This window comes from Suricata suricatta, chromosome 5 (assembly GCF_006229205.1).
Source record: "Suricata suricatta isolate VVHF042 chromosome 5, meerkat_22Aug2017_6uvM2_HiC, whole genome shotgun sequence".
NCBI classification, from domain to species: Eukaryota; Metazoa; Chordata; class Mammalia; order Carnivora; family Herpestidae; genus Suricata; species Suricata suricatta.
The window spans coordinates 60,666,188-60,691,385 of NC_043704.1; the positions used below are offsets into that span (position 1 = coordinate 60,666,188).

General features: G+C 41.6%; 1 protein-coding gene across 9 annotated transcripts in view; it reads left to right on the forward strand.

The window, feature by feature from the left end:
• The window catches only part of TIGIT (T cell immunoreceptor with Ig and ITIM domains), a 47,120-nt gene extending 23,224 nt beyond the window's left edge, over positions 1–23,896 (forward strand). For 4 of the 9 annotated variants that reach the window (XM_029939344.1, XM_029939347.1, XM_029939349.1 and 1 more), the window contains 2 exons: positions 114–345; positions 1,530–2,909. In XM_029939344.1, coding sequence (XP_029795204.1) covers positions 114–345; positions 1,530–1,630 — 333 coding nt within the window. In that variant the 3' untranslated portion in view covers positions 1,631–2,909. Of the gene's footprint in view, positions 1–113; positions 685–1,529; positions 2,910–23,383 lie in introns of those variants that run through there. The other 5 variants (XM_029939346.1, XM_029939351.1, XM_029939345.1 and 2 more) reach the window with 5 other exon arrangements.
• The last annotated feature ends 1,302 nt before the right edge of the window (positions 23,897–25,198 follow it).

The following is a 25,198-nucleotide window of genomic DNA, read 5'->3' on the forward strand; positions in this document are numbered from 1 at the left end:
GTGTGTGTGTTTGTAAGAAAGGAAGAGAGAGATGATTGTAACTATGTATCATGTTGGGAGTCACTTCTGAATAACATTCCCTCCTCCTCACTTAGTAGTTTGTTTGTTTTTAGAAGAAGTCGCTCAGAGCCCATTCTTCAGAAAGTGGCCTCAGGAGAGCGCCGTCTGAACAGGAGGAGTGGAGCGCCTGCGTTTTCCCATCTGCTGGAAGCTGCATCCCCGCAGAGGCCGTGCCAGTGGTCTTCTGCACAGAGCAGAGGGGAGACGACTATGCGGAGCCACACGAGTACTTCAATGTCCTGAGTTACAGGAGCTTCGGAGGCTTCAGCTTCCCGGCAGAGACCGGTTAGTTTTCAGAGGCATCTCCTGGGAGACACACTCCTGTCTCTGCGATTACAGGTGGATGATGTACAAGGGTCTGCAGTCTCCATCATTGCTGTGCGTGCGGGCGCGTGTATGTTCAGTGGAGTGAATGAATGTCATTCTCTTCTCCACATCTCCTCTGCCCCTCCCTTCCCTTCCCTGGTGGCAGACCCAGAGTGAACAGTTTGTGTCTTGATGATGAATGCAAAGTTAAAAAAAATAACTTGGCCTGGTTTGAGCAGATCTTGTGGCTCTGAGGAATGCATTCCCACTAGGAGCTCTGGGCAGGGCTTTGGGCTCTAGTTTTGTGGCGAATGTTGATGATGATGATGATATGATGATATGACTCATCTCATTTGTCATGGTCATTTTCATCAACATTCACACATTCAAGGCATTTTATGGACAAGGCATGGCATGGGCTTCCCTGGGGCGATTTGGGCATGACTACACCACCCTCTCAGGCCTCAGCCCTTATAGACCCTAGAGTTAAATGGGGTGATGACATTTCCATTAAAGGTAGTAAGAAGACAGGGATACAAGACATGGGCCTTTGGGAGGAGATGTGGTGCAGGCCGAGGTGGTCAGGATAGGCTTTGTTTGGGGTGAAGTATAGAAGGAACAGTGAGGCTTATGTGGTAAGAGCAGGAATTTTGTCTAGGGAGGTCAGAAAAACGAACAGAACTGCTGAAATTCACACATGGAAAATCCTGGCACCAAGGGAGCAAACAGGGCTTCGGATTTTATTACCCAAGCAGCTAAGTCAAGTCTCCTTTTGCTGGGTGTGCTTGGAGCCCAGGGATGGGTGCAGCAGGGGACCCCAGGTCTTCCAGCTGCCCGCCGGGGGAGCACACAAGAGCGGCAGCCCAGCTCCTGGCCAGGATCTGCCTTTTCTCTACCAATCCACGATGGAGCCTGTGAGGAAAGAATCTTTGTCCCACCAAAAGGAAAACCTGGATTTTTAAAATAAGGACTCTTTCCGAGGGTGGGAGGGAAGAGAGAGAGAGAGAGATTGAGGGTTTAGAAGTGAACACCCTCCTAGTAGATGCCCTGAACCCTTAAATTCACCCTCTGACCTCTTCATGCTGGGCTTTGGGTGGCATCTAAGTGCGAGTTTCTGTCTAACTGACAATCAGGCCTTTATCCTGCCATCACCTCTCTTACAGGAGTGAAGAGGGAGGCTGGGCATGGAGGTGACAGATCTTCTGTCATGGGCACAGGAACTGAGAGAGGATGTGAAGCAAGGCTGTCATTTGCCGACGGCTGACGTGAAAGATTGCTCTGCTCTCTAAGAAGGGGGCAGGCTGAGCAAGAAGAAAGTTCAACTCTTCCTCTGCAGATTTTTATTTTTCTCACTTCTTTACAAATAGGTATGTAGTTAGGAGCAAGGAGCCCAAATCTGTCCGGACTGCTGAGTCCCTGGGAAGACAGATGCATGTCACATGCTGTTCTGGGCCAGGGCAGCTTACCACATCCTTCTCGCAGAACCTGTGCAAGCGGCTTGGGAGCTGAACACCATTCAGGAATTGGAAATGAACTAAAATGTACTGACAAAAAGGGAGTGGCGGTTTGATTTGGAGGAGATGTCTATCGGGGTCAAGGCGGGACTGAGAGTTGGGTGTTATTTAACATGATTATAGTAACAGGGAAACATCTACAAATACCATTCGACGGAGATAAAAATACAAAAGGGCTCATAGGTGTTATAAATGTGCCAGGTTGCTAAAATGAGATTGAATTAGACAGAAAAGTGGAATTCACTGAAATAGATTTTCCCTAGAGAACCAGAGAAGACAGTCTCCTGAAAGCCAGATTGTCAGACAGCTGTGCTGCCCAGCGCGGTGGCCAGTCTCCACCGGTAGCTGTCGAGCGGGGGAGACGTGGCTAGTCTGAATTGAGATGTGCTGCACTGTGAGTGTCAAATACACACTAGATTTTGAAGGCTTGTTGTGAATAATAAAAACAGACACTGTCACATTAATAGTTTTAACATGTCGAGTACATGTCAAAATGATAGTATTTTGGATATTTTGGGTTAAAATATGTTATTAAAATTAATTTCACCTGTTTCTTTTTAATTTCTTAATATGACTACTGGAAAATCTAAACTTTCATATGTGGCTCCTGTTATATCCAAGAGAGGACCAAGCAGCACTAGACTCTGGACCCGAGCCGAGCTCATTCCAGGGACGCATGTCCATCACTGACTGGCGATCTCTCTCCTTTGCTCTGATTCAAAAATAGGGTTTGAGGAGACTTTCTTCTCTTATTACATCTTTAGAAAAACACATGGGAGAGGATTACAGGGGAGATGGAGGTAGGAGGTTACCAAGTGCAGACAGGAAGTGGTCCTAAGCTCTCTTGGATCCCCTCTTGGATTTCATGATAGGAGAAGGGGAAATAAATGAATTCATCATTGAGAGTTTGGGGAAGAATAAATGTACCTTTATTATTCCACATTCTAAGCCTGGGCATATAAAATCTGATGTATAATCCAACGAATTATCCTGAACACATATGAGACATTTAGAGTCATAGAGCTTTGAGGTAGGTGATCTTCATGAGTAAACAGAGTTTTCTCGTGCAGTTTTATTTCATGACTCATTCTTCTCACCTGTCAGCCCCTGGAGATGAATCATCACACACTCAGGTTCACACAGATGTCATCAGTGCTGAGCTAGACAGGCAGGGTGGCGGTGTGCTGTGCACAATGGCAGCATTCCGGTGGGCACACCATCCCCACAAAGAGTAGGGAATCAGCAGCATGGATGTGGTTGCCAGCTGGGGTGTGAATTTTGTTCCATCTTCTGGTTCTTCCCAGTCATGCTTCATGGCTGTAACTGGTAAACTTCCACATTCACACCAAAGTACACCTGCCAAGAGGCTCAGAGGAGCCTTATGTGTGCAAGAGCCTGAGCTTTCAGGAAATCAGAATTATGTACTTTAATGTTTGATAGAATTTTTTTTGGCAGCAGGTAGAGTCTTGGACAATACTGTCATGGCTATTGAGCACTTGAAAAGAGGCTAATGTGACTAAGGAAGTGAATTTTAAATTTTATTTCATCTTAATTAACTTAAATTTATTTATTTATTTATGAGAGACAGATGAGAGAGGGTGCGTGTGAGTTGGGAAACGGCAGAGGGAGAGAGAGAATTCCAAGCAGGCTCTATACCCAGTGCAGAGCCTGACGTGGGGCTCAACCTCATAACCCTGGGACTGTGACCTGAACTGAAATCATCGAGTTGGATGCTTAACTGACTGAGCCCTTCAAAGTGCCCTTCAATTAATTTAAATTTAGACATCACAATTCTAGCAATTCTCTTGCATGTGGAGAAAACACAGAAGAGGTATGTGTATAAGCCACTGGATGGGTCTCCAGATGCTCTGCATGTGAAGGGCTCCCACCAGGGATAAGCTCGGAGGGCCTCTTCTAGTCTCGTGTCCTTCCTTTGATCAAAACAAAGCACGATGCGAAAAGCAGGTTGTGCATTTGTTTATTTCAGACTCCTTCCCAAAAGGTATCTGAGGTAGCTAGGGGTGGCGATCAGGTAAGCAGGACTATGGTGATCTAAAGGTTTGCAAGTCATAGGTGTTCTGCAGGAACAGACTTGCATCACAGGATTTGCACTGCAGTCATCCTGACTTCTTGTCAGAATGTTGTAAAGAATGCGTCCTCTGGTGCTAGGAACCCTATAGAATTTACAGAGATCAGAAGAAAAGGACCTAGGGTGTGTTGTGGACAGAGGGGGTACCCTCGAATATGTTGTGGACTTGGTTGGAGGGGGAGTTGGGAAATACCTGGTTAAGTGCTAAGTGCTGCTACTGAGCTGTATGGCATTGGATAAGCCATTTAACCTCCTGATCTCCATTATGAATGTTTCCTCATTTGTAAAATGACAATAATAATGTCTACTTATTAAGGTTCTTGGGAAGATGAGGTAAGAATGTGGTTGAGTCTTTGCAAGCTATAAAATGCAGAATTAATGTTATCATTATTGCGCCTGGCACTGCTTATGATGCCACAGAGGCCCCCGAGGGGCATCTGACCTTGTTGGGAGCAACCAGGGTATCTCAAATTATCAAACTCTTAAAAACTGGGATTGAAGGATTACTATGAATTGCAGCTCTATCTGTGGGATCTGCGAGGCCATAAGTATTTTAAAATTTTGTGTTTTAAGTGAGACAAAGTTGGAAAAAGTCAAACACATCTTGTATAATGATGACTTTTTAAAACGGGCTATTGTTGTTGCCTTCAGTCTCCATGTTTGTGTTTATAAGTAAGTTGATTTCAAGACATGGAAGCTTAACTCATAGATGGTACATTTACTTTAGGAGGGTGGACTAGTGTGAGATTTCACAGTAATTGAAACTGTAGGAAAATGGTGGGAGACCTGATTTACTTTGTACACAATATGGATGCCACCCTCAGAGGGACATGGGCCAAAGCAAGTAGTCCACCTCACTCTGTGAGCAGCAAAGTATCACCCAATATATTAAATTAATATTGTTAATTAAATTAATTAAATTATTAAAACAAATAATTCGTCAAGATGCCACTATGGTTCACAACACTCAAACTAGGCATCATGAAATGTTTTCCTTTTCTTTATTTTCGATTGCCTAGAGTATCTTAGGGATTCAGTGATTGAGTTGTAAGAAATCAATATTTAAATTCACAGAGGTTACATTTCAGCCCAGAGTTCTCCCTAAGACTCTTACCCCATCCCATCCCCCTGCCTAGGTGTCTGTGTCTCTCAGACTGGTGGAGACGTCCATCCGCACTCACCTCCTCCAACTCAAAGTCTGCACGTCCCTGGGAGTCCCCAGACTTGACTGCTTATTTCTTGGACCCTCTGGCATGCCCAGCCTATGTATCTTTCTCGTAGTTTATCAGCTTCTGTGGTACTAACAGTCTGAATGTACAGACTAGCTCTTGGTTTTGTACGAATTTTTACTTCTAGTTGTTCGATTTTAAGGCTTACCAGGACTAAAGTAACTTTCTTCATTTCCTTCATAAACAGCATGATGTTGAGTGGAATGTAGATGGTTCCTGAAGACTTGGTGAGTCTGCTTCTGTTGGATTGATTTCCCTAGGGACAAACGAGACGTACGTTTTCTCCATCACACCAGTAATTTCTGTGAGAACTGTGAGATTAGAGTCCTTATGGGTGAACCTGTACATGAGAAAGGACTATGGAGCAAATAGGAGCCTCTCCGGGGGTTCCAAAGTCATCAGATGAGGGCATATTTTGAGCCACGAGCCTTCCTTGGATACAGGGATAGAAGGGCCAGTGTCATATGGTTATTTCCACAGGAGGCGGACAGATACTGATTTGTACATGGGAAGTGGGGGAAAAGGTGAATCAATTTAGACAGGGGTAAATGAGCCACATGTGTGAGTTTTGGACAGGAGAAGGAAAATGCCCAAATTTGTCTTTTGTACCCTCAAAGTGATTTCAGTACACCAATCTTGGAATTCTTATATCTTGTATCAAGAGGACTGATGTGTTTTGAGAACTTCTCTGGACTTTCAGGAATGATTTTTAATTTGGATAATCTCTAACTAGACCTAGACTCTGGGGTATGAGAGAATTAAAAACACTTGAAATGGAAACCCTGCCACAATACAAAGAAGACGCAATAGGAAACCCAGAGAAGAGTTTTTTTTTTTAATTATTCCTTCATATTCAAACTTCACAAACAGTGTGAACTTGTACAATACCTCGGAAAGTGAAACTTACAAAAAAAGTGCTGGTAACATTTAAAAAAAAACAACAAAAACCCCAAAAAACAAACATCATTCTTAGCAACATCAATTACTCTTCCACACAAAACAGAAACCTTGTAAAATTTATTTTCGTATTTTTAAGGCGTAATACTTCCGTATAAAGTATATGCAAGAGATAAAACTTCACAGTATTCCAAAATGTCACAATAATAATAATAATATAATAGTATAATGAAGCGCTACAGTTAATTTTTCTTTTTTTGAATGTTTTTTTTCCTGTTTAAATAACAAATACAAGTCACAGGTAAATATACGTGAGAAAAATACGAGGCTAATATTAAATGGCAGGTAAGGATACTGTCACTGTAAGAAAAAACTGGCAGGATGTGTGTATTTAGTCTATATTTTAAAGCACTTGATAGAAAAGGCGTATGCAAGGTTTTTCAAAACAAGTTTTTGTTTGTTTGATAACTGACAACAATTTAAGAGTATAATGAGGAAAAAAAAAAGGAACAAACTCCCTCTCAAAACTATTGACCTGCTCATCCCGAACCATGTATATACTGATGGATGGGTGTGTGTGTTGTGTACACATGGGTGTAGAGGGCACACAGACTGATACAAGCAGGGTTCCGTGCCCAGCTGCAAAGATCGGAGGGTACAGTCTCTGCAGTCATTGAGCCCGAGTTCCTGTTGGGAAATTATTCTTTCAATTTAAAGCTCACTCTTTCCTTGTCTTTCCCTCTTTCCAAACTCTTCCCCAGTTCCCAGGTCTTCCGTCTGAAAAGACAATCTGGTTAGAAAAGTTGCCCTCCATTCAAAGTTCACTGGGAAGTAGATACTGCATAAACAGTGACACCCACACAGACATTGAAAATACCACTTGGACAAATGAATGTGTGCATGTGATTGTGTGTATGTGTGTGTGTGTGTGTGTGTACAGTAGCAATTGCAAAAAAGGGACCATATTCCTTTCCATACAAGATACAATGTGATAAGAAACATTTCTGTGCAGGGAATAGGGTTTCTTCGAATCTTATCACAACACTGTGGCGGGAAAATCAGGAAACGGGTTCACCTTTCAGCAGTCACCACAGTAAACTTCATTGAGAACACACATGTCCAGACGTCTGGTCTGTGCACATGTGCATGTTAACAGCTAGCCATTCAGCCAACAGGTAACAGAAAGACAGCAGATAGCAAAACACGTCCATAAGGTGCTCAAAGAAAAAAGTGGCACCCACTCCTTGAATGGATGGCCACATTAAGGTGCTTCAAAAAAGTTTTTTTTCAGTTTTTATTTCAAACATTAAGAGAGTACTGATTTGCACATGGTAGTTCTGAGCCAGGCCAAGGGTTTTGAGATTTCTGACATCTTCCATTGAAAAGGGCTTTCACTGCACTTTTTTATTCAGTTTGTTGTGGGTTATTTGAGTCTAAAAAATTTTTTTAATGGCCAAAAACTGAAAACAAATCAATGTGACTAAAAGAAATAACAGGTGAAATGGTATAGAACATAACTGCATTCCTATTGGATCAAGATGGTCTCGCCCATTTTTCCTCTCTCACTAACACTGTTCCTTTTTTTTTCTTTGTTACAATCCATTCCTTGTGAACATACAGAAATAACCAAAGTCACTGCAAGTGGCTGTTTTTATTTTTTGTGATCTGTTGCAAGAGTCCAACCTTGTTTCCTCTGCTGCTGTTTGGGTAGCGTCTGTAATGAGCATCTGTGTTTATGATGAACATCTGATTTTGTTATGTGCATGTGTGCATATATGCACATATACACACATATACATGTATAACATATACACTATATATATGTAGATATATATAGGAAGTGTGTATACATTTATACATAATATAGTGTATATTGTTTCAACTGGAGATAAACTGAACTGGGTTCAGACACTAGCACATATTTATCTTTCCCCTGCTCCCTCTGTACATTTTCAACAGTCTGGAGCTTTTATTTATTTTTTAAAGTGCATTTCCAATGCAGAATAACTGTGATCCACTGATTCCTTGGAAAACATTTTTGATGAGAAAAATCTGACGGCTCTCAGCCCCAGGCAAGAGAAACCTGGGTTTGATCGTGCCCAGGGCTGACGTGGCAGCGCCAGGCTTGTGCCTGAGTGATTACTGGGCATTCTGGACTCCGGGCACCTTTAGCAGCACAGCAGCAGCAGCACCTTGACGAGAAGGCGGAGATAAAGGAGGAAGAAGGAAGGAAAGCTCAGATGAGGAAGGGTGGGTTTGCGGTGTGTTTGCAGGTCAGAATTGTTCGCTTTGTCTGGGTTTGCGCAGTTCCTGCTCGGCTCCGGCTAAGAGATGCCATCTAGTCCCTTCCCTGCCCACCGACACCAACCTCCCAACGCCTTAACCCGCCACCCTCCCCACGCTCAAGCATTGCCCGTGCGTCCCCACTCCCGAGGCTGACTTCCGTGTCCATTCCCTGTGGGTATGTGAGTGCCAGCATCAAGTAGGAATAAGGCACCAGAGAAATAAAAATGTTACAAAAAGATGCAAAACCCCGTTTCAAAGAGCCTCTCCCATTGCTCCATTAAAATATTGCATGTGATACCATTCATTTGTGTGTACTTAAAGTGTGTCAAATGCAGTCTCTGGAAGGAACTCAAGTCCCTTCAGCACCAGAGAGCTATAGGAATGCACCCTTTATCGAAACACACCCACTCCCCCGCCCCCACGCCCACCCCATGCCACACTCAAAAGCACCAAATCCGGAGAACAAGGCCGTTTGCCATTGCTCCCTCATTTTGGATAAACATGAAAGAAGTCTATGAAATAGAATTTTCAGTAATTGCTCTACAGTCAAATGGGTTCAGGCTGTCCTGTATCTGGTTATGTGATACTCCGAGTGTCCGAAGAGCATCATGAAGGGGTTGAAATGTTTGTGTCAATATGTAGGGGAATGTGTTAAACAAAAATTGCTTCTTAACTGATACCCAAGTCCTCCACTAACACTTCAACCTCCCCTATTTTTTAAGCACTGTGAAAAGGAAGAGGTTCATCTAACTATAAAAGGAAAAAATGAAGGCACATGATTTTATTCGGTCCCACAATCCTTAAGAAAACTGGTATTTTGCAAGTGTGTGTGTATGTATGCATCCGGGTGTGGGTGTGTGTGATTGTGCACACATGAACATGAAATGGGAGTCAGAGGGCCATTGGGGCAGTAGTCCAAGGGAAGGTGGAAAAGAACAAGAGAGGATTTTGAGACAAAGAGAAGAAAGGAGAAAGGAAGAAATGGAGGCCTCTCTTCGGCTTTCTGTCATTGACAGTCTCAAGATTTGGCTGCTTTAGGGTCCAGAACGGAATTTGTTTGTCTTGGTCTAGAAAGTGCCCCCAGTTAAATATCTCCAGTTAATCATGTTACAGCTTTTGGTGTTTCCCTTTTCCCTTCCCTCCAGCCAAATGATTTTCTTTTAAAAAATCACAGTTTTTAAAACTTATTTTTTCAATGTTGAAAAAATATGGAAAGCTATTGAACAGCCTTAGGGTGCTCTGCCTCTCCATCTTCACAGTGAGCAGAAGGATGGACACTCCACAGAATCAAACATGAGGCAGACAAGATCCCTTGTGCTAGATGGTCCCTTGCCCTACCTTCCCCAGGGCTGGGGGTGCCTTTAAAGCACCCAGCCGCGACTTTCCACTGGATCCTTCCTCCCCACGGCCAGTCAGTAAAATGCGGGCTGCTGAGAAAGGCAGAGCCACCGTGGAGAGCAGTGGTAACAGAGGGTCTAAGAAGCTGCGGGTGGAGGCTTGGGAGGCTCTCTCCTTCAGAGGCAGCCAGCAAGCAGCCTCTGGGTGGCCTCGCCTTGGGCTGGGAAAGCACGCCGGCCTGCGGAGAGGCTCAAGTCCCAGCACAGCTGCTTCCGGGGACCTCCAGCCCTCAGGCTCACCACCTGTATGCTTCCCTTTGCATGGGCCCCCAGCCCTCAAGAAGGCCATGATCCAAGACGGAGAGGCAGAGCCCACTGGCTGTGTCATACAAAAAAGGGCTACGGACAGTGGGATTTCAGAAACAAATTGAACTTTGGTTTTCTGACTTTTTCGAACCATAAAAATTAAAGCAGGGCTTCAGTGGCTTCCATCATCTGACAGCTGTTATATTTTTCTCATTTGGCAAGGCTAAGGCGGGGGGGAAGAGAAGAGGGGTTTCCCATTAATTGGTCGAAGACACAGGGTGGTAAAATGCTTCCACACTTAAACTCACAGTCCAGTGTTTTTGACATTTCATAAATAGCTTTTTTTTCTCTAAAAAAAGAATAAAACAAGAACAATCCCTTTACTTACTCATCTGAAACAAAATAAACAGCAGTGGGTACAAACTTCTTCTTGTAACAATTACAAAAAACAACAATATAATCCCAACTGTTAACACGCATCTTGAATCAGTTATTTTTTTTTTTTTAACCTCAAAACTGCAGCATATCCTTAAGGGCAAACTTTTCGATTAGTTTTTTTCTTTTTTTTTTTTTAAATAATGTCTTCACCAAAAAAACAGTCTTGTACCAATAAAATGCATTCAAAAATAGAAAATATTACACAACAAAAATATGTATCCTTCCTTTCCAAAAAAGATTCTTCACAAAAAAATGTAGAAAAAATTCCAACAATTTTTTTTCCTCTCCTAAACATTAACTTTCAGTCTAGGGCACAATTAGTTATTGATTTAAGTGTCTGTTTTTGCATAAAACATGGAAGATGCAAAACAATGACTGTATTAGGATTGTGAAGTTACATCCACTCCCACCCCTACTCCAAAACAAAACCAAACCAGAAAAAACCAGCACATGTTAAACAAATGATACAGCCACATGTCTAGGCAAAATATCTCTCTTTCCTTTCACTGTGGGTTTGTATGGGTTACTGGCTCTGCTGAAGGAGGGGGTCAGTGGGGAGACAAAAGGTTCCTTAGCATCAGCTGATGTTCCGGTGAGTCATTTAGTCTCTCCTGCTGTGGGCCTACCTGCTGCAAATCCTCACGGAGGAAAGAAACACGGGAGGTAATTCACGGGCAGAGGACTGAGTGGCATCCACCCGTGTCCTGTGCGCATCCCCTCTAGGCAAGCCAGTTTTTCAACCAGAACACATCTTTCTTCTTCTTCTTCCTCCTCTCAAAATGGAGCCCAAGCATAAGATAAAAGGTAACAGAGTTCCTGGAGCTCTGGGCTTATCTCCTCCCTGGCTTCCTCTCCCACATTTAACCCCTTTGGGGATTAATTGGAACCGTGGCAAGATCTCAGATATCAAAGGAATGCCCCATTTTCACCATCACCACTGAGCCCAAGTTTCTTTTGTATTTTCAGCATTGTAACTTCTGTGGCTTATCTTTCTTAATTGAGGATATTTCTCTCTCATGTGAGATATATTTTGTATACGTATTTAGTATGAAAAGTTTTTTTTTTTCAAGCCTTTTTTCTTGTTGCTTATTTGGTAGCTGGTTTTTTCTTTATGGTTTTTGTTCTGTTTTGTTTTTGAATTTTTAAACAGTGAAATGTGTCCAATTTTATTTCCAGTGCATTAAACAAATTTTAAATTAAAGAAAGAAATAAAACTTTTCCCCCATCCTTCTAAAGAAAATGACTGAAAAGTACAATATAATAAAATCAGGTATCGCCAAAAATAGCATGATGTGCAACTTCAATTACATCAAAGAAAAACAAACAGACAAACAAAAATTATAGAACAGAAGCATGAAGGAGCCAAGACTATATAATCCCAACTATGGTATGATTGGCAAGCACTGGTTAAAAAATAGGTAAGGCTACTCTTAGATTTCTAACTCACCATAGTTAGCCACTGCTCTTCCATCCTTTCCTTCAACTCTTAATCTTTTACTCACTAGTTCTTTACATCTTTAAAATGAACAAATTTTTTTAATATTTTTGGTCTACAGTAGAATTACATATTAATAATATAATAAAAAGGTATTTCATTAACAGGTTGGTACTGCATCCATGTGGGGAAAATTAAAAAAAGGTACTCAAATAGACATAACAAATGGACTCTATTCTTATAAAAAATAACCACAAATATAATAGAAATTATAGTTGGGGCAACAGATTCAACAGAAAAACAGAAGTAGAAAGATATATTTTGGATAATACAGACTCTTGACAAGCTATGCCCTAGAATCGCAGCCTCCAAAACCTTTCTGTCATTTCCACCTTTCCATAGATCACTCAAAATTCAAATGAAAATGAAAACAAAATGAAAATAAAGTGACAGGTGGTTGAGCCAGCCACAGCTTCCAAGTTATCTTAGTTGACTGGGGTCAAGACCAGGTGGACAGCATTTGAGAAACTGGTAGGCCACAGGGGAGCCGCTGATGGTATCTGTTTTTAATTTTGGAAGAGTTCCCAGTCCACTGATCAAGAGAAAAACCAAGGAACCAAATAATTCTTCTGCTTACATAAAGAAATGAGATGAAATATAATTCTGATAGCACAGGGGGGTGAAGTGGGAAAGAGAAACGAGAGGGGAAATAGATAAACTGGGGGCACCACCTCCCCTGTTCTTCTTAAACACATTGGTTTCCTTCTCTCTCTTAGCATTCATTAGGATTAACTACAGGCCCAATGTCCTCTGGGCAGATATGGATCAGCTCGGCTCTCCATATCAGATCTCAGCTTTTCAGCCTTCCTAAGGGCTTGGTGGCTCTGGAGGAGCCTGCCCCCACTGTCTCAAGTCCTCCATGAAGCAGAAGAGGGGCACAAAGTTGTAATGACAGATGCTCTTTACATTAACCATTCCTATCTGATGGTTAATTCATCTTGAAGGTTCAGTGTGGGAAAACAATTTGAAGGAAAAGAACAAGTATGAAGTTTTCTTTCAGGGAAAAGAAGAAAGAAACGGAGAGGGAGATGGAGGAGGAGGAGGAGGAGAGCAGAGGGAGGAGGAGGAGAGGGAGAAGAAGAGGCATCAGTTGAAAACACTGCTTTTGGTTTCATTTAACATTGAACCATCCTTGGTTTTTCTCTCATTCAGTTGCTCCAGTTTAAAGTAGAGTTTAGAATCTAGTGCAAATATCATCAAATCACATCATTCCAGGAGCAATATCCTGTCCCTTCATCTTAAGTGAATACTATCCCTTCAGACCTTCCTCAGAAGACTGGGGGTAATGGTCCAGAAAAGCCTAACTGAACAAATTACTAATTGAGTACTTGCTACGAGAAAGGCACTGTCACAACAGGTCAGCCTCAGTGTTGTCCTTGCCACGGCATGGACATTTTTACCATCACAGCAACCACAGTGAAACCCAGATTGTGGCTTTTTCAAAACCTGAATTCACCTGCCAGTGATCTGACTCTCCCCTGGGCCTTGCTGTTGGCTCTGGCCATAAAGAACACTGATCTGCTCTGCTGTCTATACCACCCCATGTTTCACCAATGATCTTTTTTGGTTCTGTATGATTTAGCTCACTCTCTTCCATGGAAGTTTCTTTCTCTCCATCAGTCTTCAGGTCATGACTCTATTGAAGACTAGTTTACAGTGTCAAAGTACTTTCATTTTTTCCCCTATTTTTCAAACCTCTGGCCAAACCCTAAGTCATAAAGACAGTTCAGCAGCTCCTCTACTGAGGAGTCTCCTGTATCACTGTGAACAGAATGAAAACCAAAGTGTCCTCCCTTGACACAAAAGCACACCCCTCGAGCCTGTCTTACTACTTTTGTCTGGAAGAGAGGAGATTGGGCTCTGGTGATTAACATCTTTGGTGACAAAACTGGAGCAGGTATGCAAGTCTCACAAAAGAAGGTGTTTCGCCAAAGCCTCAAGAGAGGTATCCTAGGACAGTTACTGTGAATGTATTTTAAAAGGTCAATTACTTCTCTCTATACCTTTGGTTTGCTGCAGTCAAAATCCTCTTAGTGCTAACCTACCCAATACACATCTCTAAGTACCTGGTAAGAGCTCTGAATTGAGAGTATCTTCTTTCAAACTGAGATAATGCCCTGGGTGCTTAAGGGATTGCCTGTGTTAGTTTGAAAGCCCTAAATGGTTTTGACAAGCAAGGCTGACAGTTTCCTTAAAAAAATTTCTTTTTTTACCTTGTAATAGTAGACTTGGATGGATGCTAAGGAGGAGAGAGAGACATCAACATTGTAATCTTAGGAAAGAGACCTCAACTGACTGTTTTCCAAACTGATGTCCCCACATGTGATAGTGTTCAGAGAAATCCAACATTAGCCATATATGTGTGTTGTGGCCCTTTCTTACGGAACTAGTCTTCAAAGCTGTTACCTTGGGTCTGGAAGAGCTCTTTGGCACCTTCATTCTGATGTTATTCTGTCCCACACAATTGACTGCTTTTCCTGTGGGGCAAGATTCCTTTATCAATAGTCACTGAAGAGCTGTCACACTTCCATTACTTCTCAGGTTTAAAAAGGCAATAAAAATAAATCCAGCAAAAAAAAAAAAAGTTGAAAAAAATCAGCAACTTCAAAACTAAACTTTTAGGCACTGTTAAGATCTTCTGCTTGATAAGGGATAGTCTACGACGGAGCAGCTAGTAAGTAGGTTCTGATCAAGTCTCCAACCTCCTTTAATTTCAAAGTTGGCCCAACTAGTTTCAAAATAAACCTTCCCCCTCACTGGTTTTCAGTGTTTATTGCACTGTTCCCTTACTGCCATCTTAAAGGATTTTACCACGTGCATGGCCTTCCTCTTTGGTTAGCCTGCTCTAGGTCTCACCCAGGGATGGAAAAGCATGCTCAGGCTGAAAGGATATCTCCAACCCAGACAAGGCAACGTTTGTTTGAAAGCAGCACACGCCATTGCCCTCTGCCACACGGAATGTGCACCAGCAAGCGGCTTGGGGGCCGAGGCCAAGGTGAAGGCTTCCACGTCACCTCAGTTAGCTTCCTTACGTTTTCAGCTCTTACCGAAAGCTTAGTTGGAGACAACACTGGACAAACTTTTCCTTAAACATCTTCAATTTATAGTACTAGCCTAGCTTCTTTATAATAAGAAAACAGATCCTATCAGCGTGGCAGTTTCTGGGCCCGATCAAGAGTTAGCAGAGTCCACAGATTCTCACCAACCCTGCTAAGACCAAGCACGATGGAAAAAAAGTCTCCATTTTTGTGATGCCTCCTGTTTATAACTGCCTCCTTCTTCCCCATATGTCACACACTTTCTCCCAGCACAAGTAAATACATTTCAGTAGTGCAATGCAGTGCAGTCATATTTAGTGCAAAAAAAAAAAAAAAAAACCGAAAAACAAACAAAACAACCACACCCCCAAAACAAAAAAGCTCTATTATATAGACCCAAGCTCAACCCTAAACAGCTCTTACTAAAGGTTACCAGTGCCACAAAAGTGGAAAATTCAGTCTTTACCTCACACTTCTGTGAGTCATCTCTTGTTGCCCGTATTTGTTTCAGCTCAGAGGAGAGAAACAACTAGCAGGCACGTATGCATCATTCTGTAAAATGTTAAATCAATAGGCAGAGAATAAAGGGAAGCAGATGAGCTGAAACCAGGGGTAGTGTTTAGAAGAGGGAAAATAGCTACTTATTGCCAAGGTCAGTAGTGGTTTTTATTGAACCATTTTTATCATGTCAGATGGCTCTGATACTAAAGAGAATGGGTACAGAAAAAGAGAAAACTTTCCTGTTTCCCCAGACATGTTCTAAATTAACAGTGCTGGGCTTTTCTTTTAGAATAGTGCAATCAACTCTTCCTGGAGGGTTTCTGGCAGTAGCCACCTCACCTAACATAAACAGGGACACAGGGGCACTCGCTTCTTCACACTGACCACCGTCTCCCGCCCTCCTTCCTTGCCTATCCACTTTTTTTTTTTCTGACTACACATAAATACAGATCTACAGACATATACACAGAAATTCTCAAGGCTCCTCTCAGGATGATAGATTGAAAATTGGTACTAATAGCTCAGTGACACACTCACACAAAAAGTACAATTATTAAATACAAAAGTGAATTATAATTACACCCAAATTAAGAATCTGCATTGTACCTCTTCTTGTATTATTCTGTAAGAAAAAACATTCATAGTAGGATATGTCTTATGGAGCTTACTTCTTGCCTAAGATTAATCTGGAACTGGTTTGGGATATGGCAGTACTGAGTGATTCTGGAGAAACGCTTTGAATCTGATAATCCTAAGAGGTGATCATTTTGGTTTGTCTGGGTCTCCGTTCTCCAAATGTAAATTTGCTGGTCTGCTCACACCCACATATGCATGTTGGAAGTCTTGGGAGAATCAATATATAGTTCAGAATAGATTGTAGAACAAAGGCGTTTGGCTTTGTGGGGCCAGCACACCCCAATTACTTTAAATGATAAAGTCACCACAGATTTTTCTCTATTCTATTAGCTTCTTACCTTTGTTTGCCATGATGAGGATTACTAAGAGATTCTGCTTTCATTTTTTTCCCCCCTGAAAGCCACAATTCTTTCTATAATAGAGCCAAAAACAAAACCCCCCGAAAAAACCCTCGATTTTAATTCGGTACATGGAAGTTACTGTTAATTTCTATCTCAATAGGCCCCTCAGGAAAACTGAGGTTCAAATCAATGGGCTAAGGAAGGAGTCTAACAGCTGACAAGGCTTTTGAGAATTTTCTCCTACAAATCTACATACAGATGGTTCCAAATCAAAGTTTGTCCCAAGGAGAGCAGGAGCAGAGAAACTAGCCTTATTTTTCAAAGAATCCTCTGCAGTGAATATACACAAAGCACTTTAGACTCTGTCCAAATCTTGTATCAAATCTGAACCATTAACTTTATTTTCAGACATCTCTCTCCCTGCATATTCCCTTGAGAGACTAGGTATAGGAGCAGTCAAAGGTCTGCAGGATTTCTCTATACGGGTTTAATAGTAATAAGTCTTAAACCATAACGAAGTGAGGTTTTCTTACTAATTTCTTAAGACTATAATAGAAAGGATGAGGGAGAATGGCAAAGGGTGAGTGGGGTTAGCTTTCTCTGGTGACCCTGAGAACTGGCTTTGAGTCCAGAACTGTATCGGGTTTAGTCCCTCACACTGCCCTATCTCTCCTCTTTGTTTCCCTCTGTTCACCTAATTAAAATTGCAATTATTCTAAAGATTGAGCTAAAAATGCAAATTATAGCCCAAAAGACAGGTTATAACAAGGTTGTTAGGCCATCTGAAAATTGAGTTGAATTAAAAACAGTTGCTTTCAAATGAAGCACTACAATTTGCCTTTTTTTCCCCCAAAAAAGTTTATAACTTGGTTTTTCCTTCTTTTGTGGGAGTGGGGGTATGACCGGGTAAAGGGCTGGCAATGTAGTTCCAGTCACCCTCTGTGACTGTCACCTCCAGTGCCAGGTGACGGGAGATGGAAAGCAATGGAGAAGTGGATGTTGCTCTAGTTGAGATCCTGTGGACACATGGTTTTGAAATGAATAGAAAATAAATCTGAATAATTATGGAAATCTATAGATTGACTTTGCATCTTAGTAGCATCTTTTCTTTGTCTTTTCTGGGTGTTCTGCACTAGATACTAATAAGGACCATCCAATGCAGATTTTCATTGAATTTATTCCCAGCCTTGTTCCACAAATTGAAGGAGGCAATAAAGATTTGTAAAGTATAAAATACATGACCTTCATCTACAAGTAATTCCCATTCTTGGGCCCCAGACCTGCTAGTTTAGGTAAATGGGGCTTCTCTCAAGAAGTAGTTTTAACAATTTTACCCTCACAGTGCAGAGAGAATCTCTCTCCTCAAAGCTCTCACATGCTTATTGAAAAAGAAAAGTTTTTATGGAGAAAAGACTCCTTAATGGTGGGAAGGAAGGCTTTTGCTCTAACTTCCATACTCTAGTGTAGGAAGGGTAGGCATGACTTGACTGAGACCTATGGCTGGGGACAGTATCAAATTAAAGAATCAACATCTTTTAATATTTTGAGAAAAAAGAGATAAATGGAAACAAACTTTACTAAAATACACATTCCTCCAGTTTCAGTTTTCTAAAAAGTAATAATTATGCTTAAATCAAGGTTTACAGGTAGCAAAAACTGTTTTAATGTGTAAAAGTATTATCCCTTTGCTTTTCTATGTTAGTTTCACTTTCTTTGAAGGAATTGTATCTGTGCACACTTGTCCTAAAGTCCAGTGCAGAAAATAAACTGGTTTGGTACCAGCTTCAATCTCAGAACATTTCCTAAGCTATATCTGCGAGTCCTAAAACTACAAATCTGTAAAATGAGATGCAGACTTTCCGAAATGCATTGTGGTGGTGGTAGGGTGGGATGCGGAAGCAAGCTTTTTATGGGGAGAAAAGAAGAGAGGAATCTCTTCTTATTCTCCCTACTATGTATTATAATATTTCTGACCATCATTTTGCTGCATTAGTTACCGATAGGGCCCTTGGTGTTCCTGACAGGTGTCAGTTTAGAAAAGCAATAAGAAATTCACACCCTGTAGTCTCTAGAATGTTAGTGGGATTTACACATTAATCTAGACTAATGCAGAGTTGGGGTGGGAATTCCTGGTCTCAGGGTTAGAGCTCTTCTTGGGGAGCCAGAAGGAATGTCAGGAAGGCATCCTGGAGAAATCTTTGTGATTATGACCAAAGGGGGCCTGTCAGAACTGGATCCCCTCTTACTCCACATTATACTTTAAACAGTAGTTGTTAGGATTTAAAAGAGAGTCTTTTACTGTTTCAGAAGCCAAAGCCAGGGAGAAAAGTACTTTAGACGAATACTTTTTAAAAAAGATGGAGGGAGCTAGAAAAGGCAAAGGAAGAAGGACATGAAATTGGGAAAACATGGCCAAGTGAGGATCACCATCTTTAGGCCACATAAATACTGGCTTTCAGAAATGTTGGTTTCCTACTAGATGTATGACTCAGGAAGGTTTTGAACTCTCTCTTATTTTGCTGCTACCTATGGTGTGAGTTGATGTTATAGACTGGTTTAATTGAGGAAGAAGATGGGTCAAGCCTCTAGTCACATTCAGAATACACTTCCAATATTACATTTGACTCTGGTTGTCAATGGGTAAAACAAGAAATGAAAGAGTGTACCTCTGTGCACTTCAAACCAGGTAGTACCTTAAATGCCACAGAATTTGTCAGCATGAGAGCCAAGAGGCAATGTAGGCGCATGGCAAGAGTGGCGGCCTGGAAGTCAGGGAAGAAGCTATTACAGAGCTGTTGTGAAGGTCACATTACAAACATCCTGTAAAGGGATAGATCCATGATGGTATCACTCCTTGGGGCAACGCTCTGGCAACCAGATAGTTATAACTGATTAAAATGAGATCTAGCACGATGACTAACTTATATGTTGAATGCTTAGGCACTGGGGAGTGTATCAGTCATAGCCAAGTATCTAGTATCCAGGCAGCCCTACTATAGATATGGTTTACATTTAAAAAATAGCTGCTAGCAAAATAGATACTTTAGATACATTATGTATCTTTTCATCCCTCAGTAAATTACTGCTTAAATTTCTGTATCAATCAACAATTATTCATCTTTCGGAAAGGTAACAAATGAAAAAAATTCTTCCTGTTTCCTTCTACTTGAGTGGAAGTGGCTTCACTTGTTTTAAAAGAGCTCACTAAGGCTTGAGCAGTTAGCAAACATTATTTTAAAATGTTACCTCTTTTGTTAGGTTTCTGTAAATCTCATATCTGGTAAATTTGTCATTTGACTAAATATTAGCAGGACCTGAAGGGGTGAGCATTGATGAATTTTTTTTCCTCCCTCAGAAATGGTCTACTCATATCAGGATTTGAATGCTGTGATATTTAAAGAAAAAAAATTTTTTTTTTTCTTTACCTTTGGCCACATGTGAAGGTGAAAGGAATTAATGACCTCACTGGTACAGATGACATTTAAAACTGTGACTCAGGTCCTCCTACTCTCAAAAGAATATTGATAACTTTTCAAATTTGAAGGTACCGTGAAGACATGCTTCTTCACTCTGCCTACGAGTCACAAGGAGCTGACTCCTGTCAATGCTCTTGAACTGCACAAAGCTTAGAGAAGGGCATTCAGAATGGGCTGGGGGAGGGAGGGAAGTGAGAACTCAGGAGTCATAATTTTTCAAGTTCCTCAGGGGTTGAGGAGAAGAAAAGATAATTTGAAGTAGTCCTAAAGAGAAACAAGAAATAAAGGGACATGGTTAGGAAAAGGAAAGAGGAAAATAAGGAGATTGATACAATTTGGGTGTTTTGTGAACATTGGAGAAAGCAATTCACAATTCTGTCTGTCCTGGAGAAATATATTTAGTTGAAAGCTTTGGAAAAACAGATTTAGCCTTTTGCTACTAGACTCAGTATGAGCCCCTTCGAAGTAGGCAGGAGTAGGTCTACCAGGCTTCACAAGGGAAGGGCACTGCTAGGGGCCTGAATAAGGGGAGGTGGGATGAGACTTGTTATGGCTGGGAAGGGGGGACACAGCAGAATGAAATGGGATTTGAAACTAAAAATCTATTAGGAAGGATGAGAGGATGGAACTGGTGTTATTTATGCTGAGAGGTCTTAATATTGGTCCAGTGTGGGAAGGGCTTTCACACTGAGTATTATAAACAACTGTTTTCATTTTGTCCTGAATGGAGAACTGAGAGAAGGAATCTGGTTTTAGGTCCCCAGGATGGAAGCAAAGTTTATCCAACTATGGAGTTTTCCAGGCATTGGGCTGAGTAGCTAAGGGAAGCTGAAGAAGCTCTTTATCTGAACTAGTACTTGAAAATGTTTCTGGCTGGGAAGACAGGATGCCTGATTTCTGAAGCTCCCATGATGGCTGGCTAAAGGAGAAAGGCACCAAGTCCCCACGTTAACAGACAAATGGAGACACTGAGGGCCAGAGACCCAGGAGCCAACATTTTATACATTCTACAGGCTAAAAAATGAGATCCCTATTTCTCAGTTCTATTTCTATCAGCTTCTGTCATGAAAAAGTTCCTAAAATTCTGGTTTTATTTAAGAAAAAAAAATCTCCTAGGAAAATGAATGTTATATTGCCAAGCTGCCCCCAGGGAAGCATTGAAGACTGGTTAAAATAATTGTAAAGCACACTGAAAACAGAAATTAGTCAGGAAAGGAGCAGTATTAAAATCAATGTTTGAAAACCCAGTTGGGACAGCCAGGCATTTCACTCCCTTATGCCTCTCAGACCAGCAGCAGCCCTTTCAAACGCAGCCTGTAATTGTTGGTCAGATCATATGAAGGTTAAGGAGCCCCTTGGTCATATTTTCAAAAGCAAATATAGAACAGTGACAGTCCTAAAAGGGAAAATCACAGATACATTCATATGCACTTCTTTTGTTCTTCGGATATTGAGTCAGTTAAACAAGATCACTTTGAATATGAACCTCTTTGTATCGGCCACACCGGAAAAAAAGGTTTTCTTAAAAATAATTTTCACTTTCCTACATTTGCTAAGTCTGAACTTTAAAAAAATTCTAAAATCATGTCAAGACAATACTGAAGCTGATAATATAAAAAGCAAACTAGAGCAGTAATGATTATTATTAAATGCACCAGATTAACTGCAGCAGGTTGGTGATGGGTGATAAATGCAAAGAAATAATATTTCAATCAACTCATGATCATAGGCAGATTCAAAAGTTAAAATGAATATAATGTAATATATATTTCAATATAGAGTTGTTATATATAATGTGTATGTTCTAGCTTTCAGAAATACTGCAATGTAGTGTACTGTACTTAAGCATACCTAAATGTAACTCATATTCTTCCACAAAGTCACTAGTACTGTTAATTAAAAAAAAAGAACTCATTTTTTTTTCCAGTAAAAAGAAATACCTATGGTTATAGTCACAGACTTCTTTTGGATATAGAAAGACAATATACATTTTCAAAGAGAACAACAACAAAAAGCTAAGTGTAAGTAGTTGACTTAATGGGGGAGGGGAAGTCACCAAAATAGAAGAGGAAAGAAAATGTCCTCTGAATTCTGTAAATTAGCAGAAATAATCTACATGTCATAAAAAATAATAAACCATCTAGAAAAAGAAGGGCATGGGAGTGAGAAAACTGAATCCGATGGTTTCCAGGCCACCTTTTAAGGTCAGCTACGAGAGCCAGGCCCATTTGTTCAGAGCAGTGCATGAGAGCAGCGTTCTGCTTTAATGTTTGAGATGGGCCAGAGCCATCAGTTCCTAGAGACTACCAAAAATGATTCCTCCGAGAGTCTATTGGTTTGCTAGACACAGTAAACAACCCACTCCTGGAAAGACTTCGGCAAAGGCCACGTTGGTTTCAGGAGACACAGTTTGGAATTATGTTGATGACCCACAGAGATGCAAGCAGGATGAGGAAACTTTAGTTTCGGAGTAAAACTTACTGGTGGGTGGGTGTTTGAGTGCACACACTGGGTTGCATAGAGGAAGGGCATGGAGACCTTCAAGCCATGGACTGGCTTGGACCAAACTTTGTCCCTGGCCTTGGTGCCCCTCCTCCCCAGGAGACCCGTGGAGGTGCCCCAGACGGATGGTCTCTTGCTCTGCACGCCACTTGAGTACTTGTGTTCTACCTTCTCCTGGAGGAAAACAGCCTGTCCCTGTAGGCTTGCTGTGGGTCCAACAAGCTGCCTTTGTCTCTCCCAACTCTGAAACGTTACAAAAAACAACAGAGTGGGCAGGTGACTGCTTCCCGGGAAGCAAGCCACAAGTCTTGAGCACAATGGTAGGAAGAGGCAGCCGTATCTACGCACCAGGACCTATGCCTGCGTGCGCCTCCTTTGAGAGGCACACACACTCCCAGACTACAAGTATACACGCAAACACACACATATGCACACACGTCAGGAAATCCAGCACAAGTACAGAGTTTGTTACGTGCACTCTACTCCGCACAGCATATTCAAGTTTCTCATGAAACAGGTACATAGAAATGACTGATGGTTGAACTCCGTCAGAATGCCCTAAAACCTCATCACAGATAACAGACGGCGCCGATGCACCCAACTAAGGCAACAGAGCAGAAGCAGATAGAAGATATGTGAGACCTTTGACTAACTAGAAATTTTAGAATCTATCTTGTCACTGGGGAATACGAACGCAGAACAGTTTTGTACTGAGAGCACCTCACATTGCCTGTGTACATGCATAATGTGTACTCATTTATAGACATTTTGGACAGCAGCCGTGACCTACTAGATGGGTTAAGTCCTTTTCATTGCTGGAATCTACATCTAAATGACAATGATTTTTGCCAGGCAATAACAAACTTCTGTTGTAACAGTAGTGGAAACAGATGTCTCCTATGGGATTAATTTTTTTTTCTTTTCTATTTCAGGTATATCAGAATCTCACTGAGGGATTTGGAACCAAGGAAAGAAACCCCTGAAATTGCAAGAGGACTTATAGGGACTTTCTATATCCTAATTAGGTATCTCAAAAACCAGAATTCCCATAACCGTGGCGAGATTTCCTTTATGATTTGCAGATTATGCCCCATCATTGAAGATTTGCAAGTTGTGAGTTTGCATTTAAACAAAGAGCCACCAGATGAACCAGATGCTCACCTACAACGAGGAGAACTGAGTCTAGGAATACGTACTGTACAGAAAAAGAAAGCTGTTTGTAGAGACTATTCTCTCCATTCAGGAAATGATTAAAACTGGCATGCCAGGCACCCGCGATCATGTCTTATGGGATTTACTGTTTGACTAATAAGATGCCCATTTTACACCCAGCCCAGACCTGTCACTGAAGTAGGATAGGAAAAAATAGCAGCCACTTCCCGAGAACTGTCAGTTCCAGAGAAGTTTGATGCCTCCCTGCAAAACCACTCTTTTCATAGTCTTCACTCATGAATAGGGCTCATTTTGATGATAATGCAACTATTAAAAAGCAAGAAATGTCTGTGTCTTCACACCCTTCCAATCTCTCCAACCTCTGTTCTCTTCCCCGGGCTTTCTGATTTAAGGCAATACTTCTTTAGTGTAAGTGGCGTCTGGTGAAAATACCTCAACTGAGGTCACATCAGATTAGATTTCAGTCTGAAGGTATTCAGTTTAGGGAGCAATAGGCTGGGTCTTAGGAACCACTGGAAGGAACGCAGGGTGTTTCTGTCAGTTCTTTCAACCAGGGCATTTTTAACACTTTTCAGTGAAATACATAGTTCTGACAAAGAACCCCGTGCTCATGCAGCCCTCATCCTCTACTTCTCCATCCTAAAAAGAATGAAAAACAAACCCTAGTGTTCCAAACCATTTTCTGGGATCTGTTAAGGTGCACCTCTGAGCACTGTGGATTCAGTGTTCAAGGACAAAATTATTGAGAGACTTAGAAAAATCTCTGGGCAATTTTGGTCAGGCTCATCATCTTAATACCTGGTACTAGGAATGATGCTTTGGGCTAGTAATTTCCATGTCTTGTGTTTACACAAACCCGTTGTCACTGCAGCTTTTTCGTCTTGGGAGGTTTAAGTGGTATGAGAAATGGCAACTCCACACAGAGCCCTTGGGAATATGAAAATATTCTCCCTCGAGAGCAAGAGCTCTTCTGTGCCCCCTTTTCTGTCTCCACATGCTGCCTGAGCACCAGGGTAGAGATAGCTTTTGAAAGTCTGCCCCATGCAACCTATTTCCTGGGCACCTCAGAGAAGGGTCTTTTTCTTCATGACAACACGAAGAGAAAGGGGCTGTCCCCATCCCAATGGGGAGGTGATGTGGAGCCTCAGAAGGCCCCAGGGGTGGGGGGGGGTGGGGGCTGGGCCGGCACAAGCACTTTCTTCAAGCACTGCAGATGGAGAGGCCTTAGGTTGCCTTGCTTTTTCTATGGAACTAGGAAATCTATTGAAATTCTAGTGTGCCCTTCGTTTTGTTTGTTACCAAGTCACATGGCTCTGTCTTTAGTGTCCTATTTTATTTTATTTTTTTAAATTTCTTTTTCTGGGGGATAAAATTGGCTATTTAAAGAAAGTTATTTTCTAGTGAGTAAAGAGGTTTCTCAGAGCCAGAAATCACTCAAAAGAAAGTCTGTCAACCCTACTACCCATGGAAAAGCCCAGAGATTTCTCTACATACTTCTTGCCAAACTTCCTAGGGTTGGGATTGGATGTTTTTTGGTTTCGCATTATTGGGTGCTGAATACGGTGTGCAGTCCT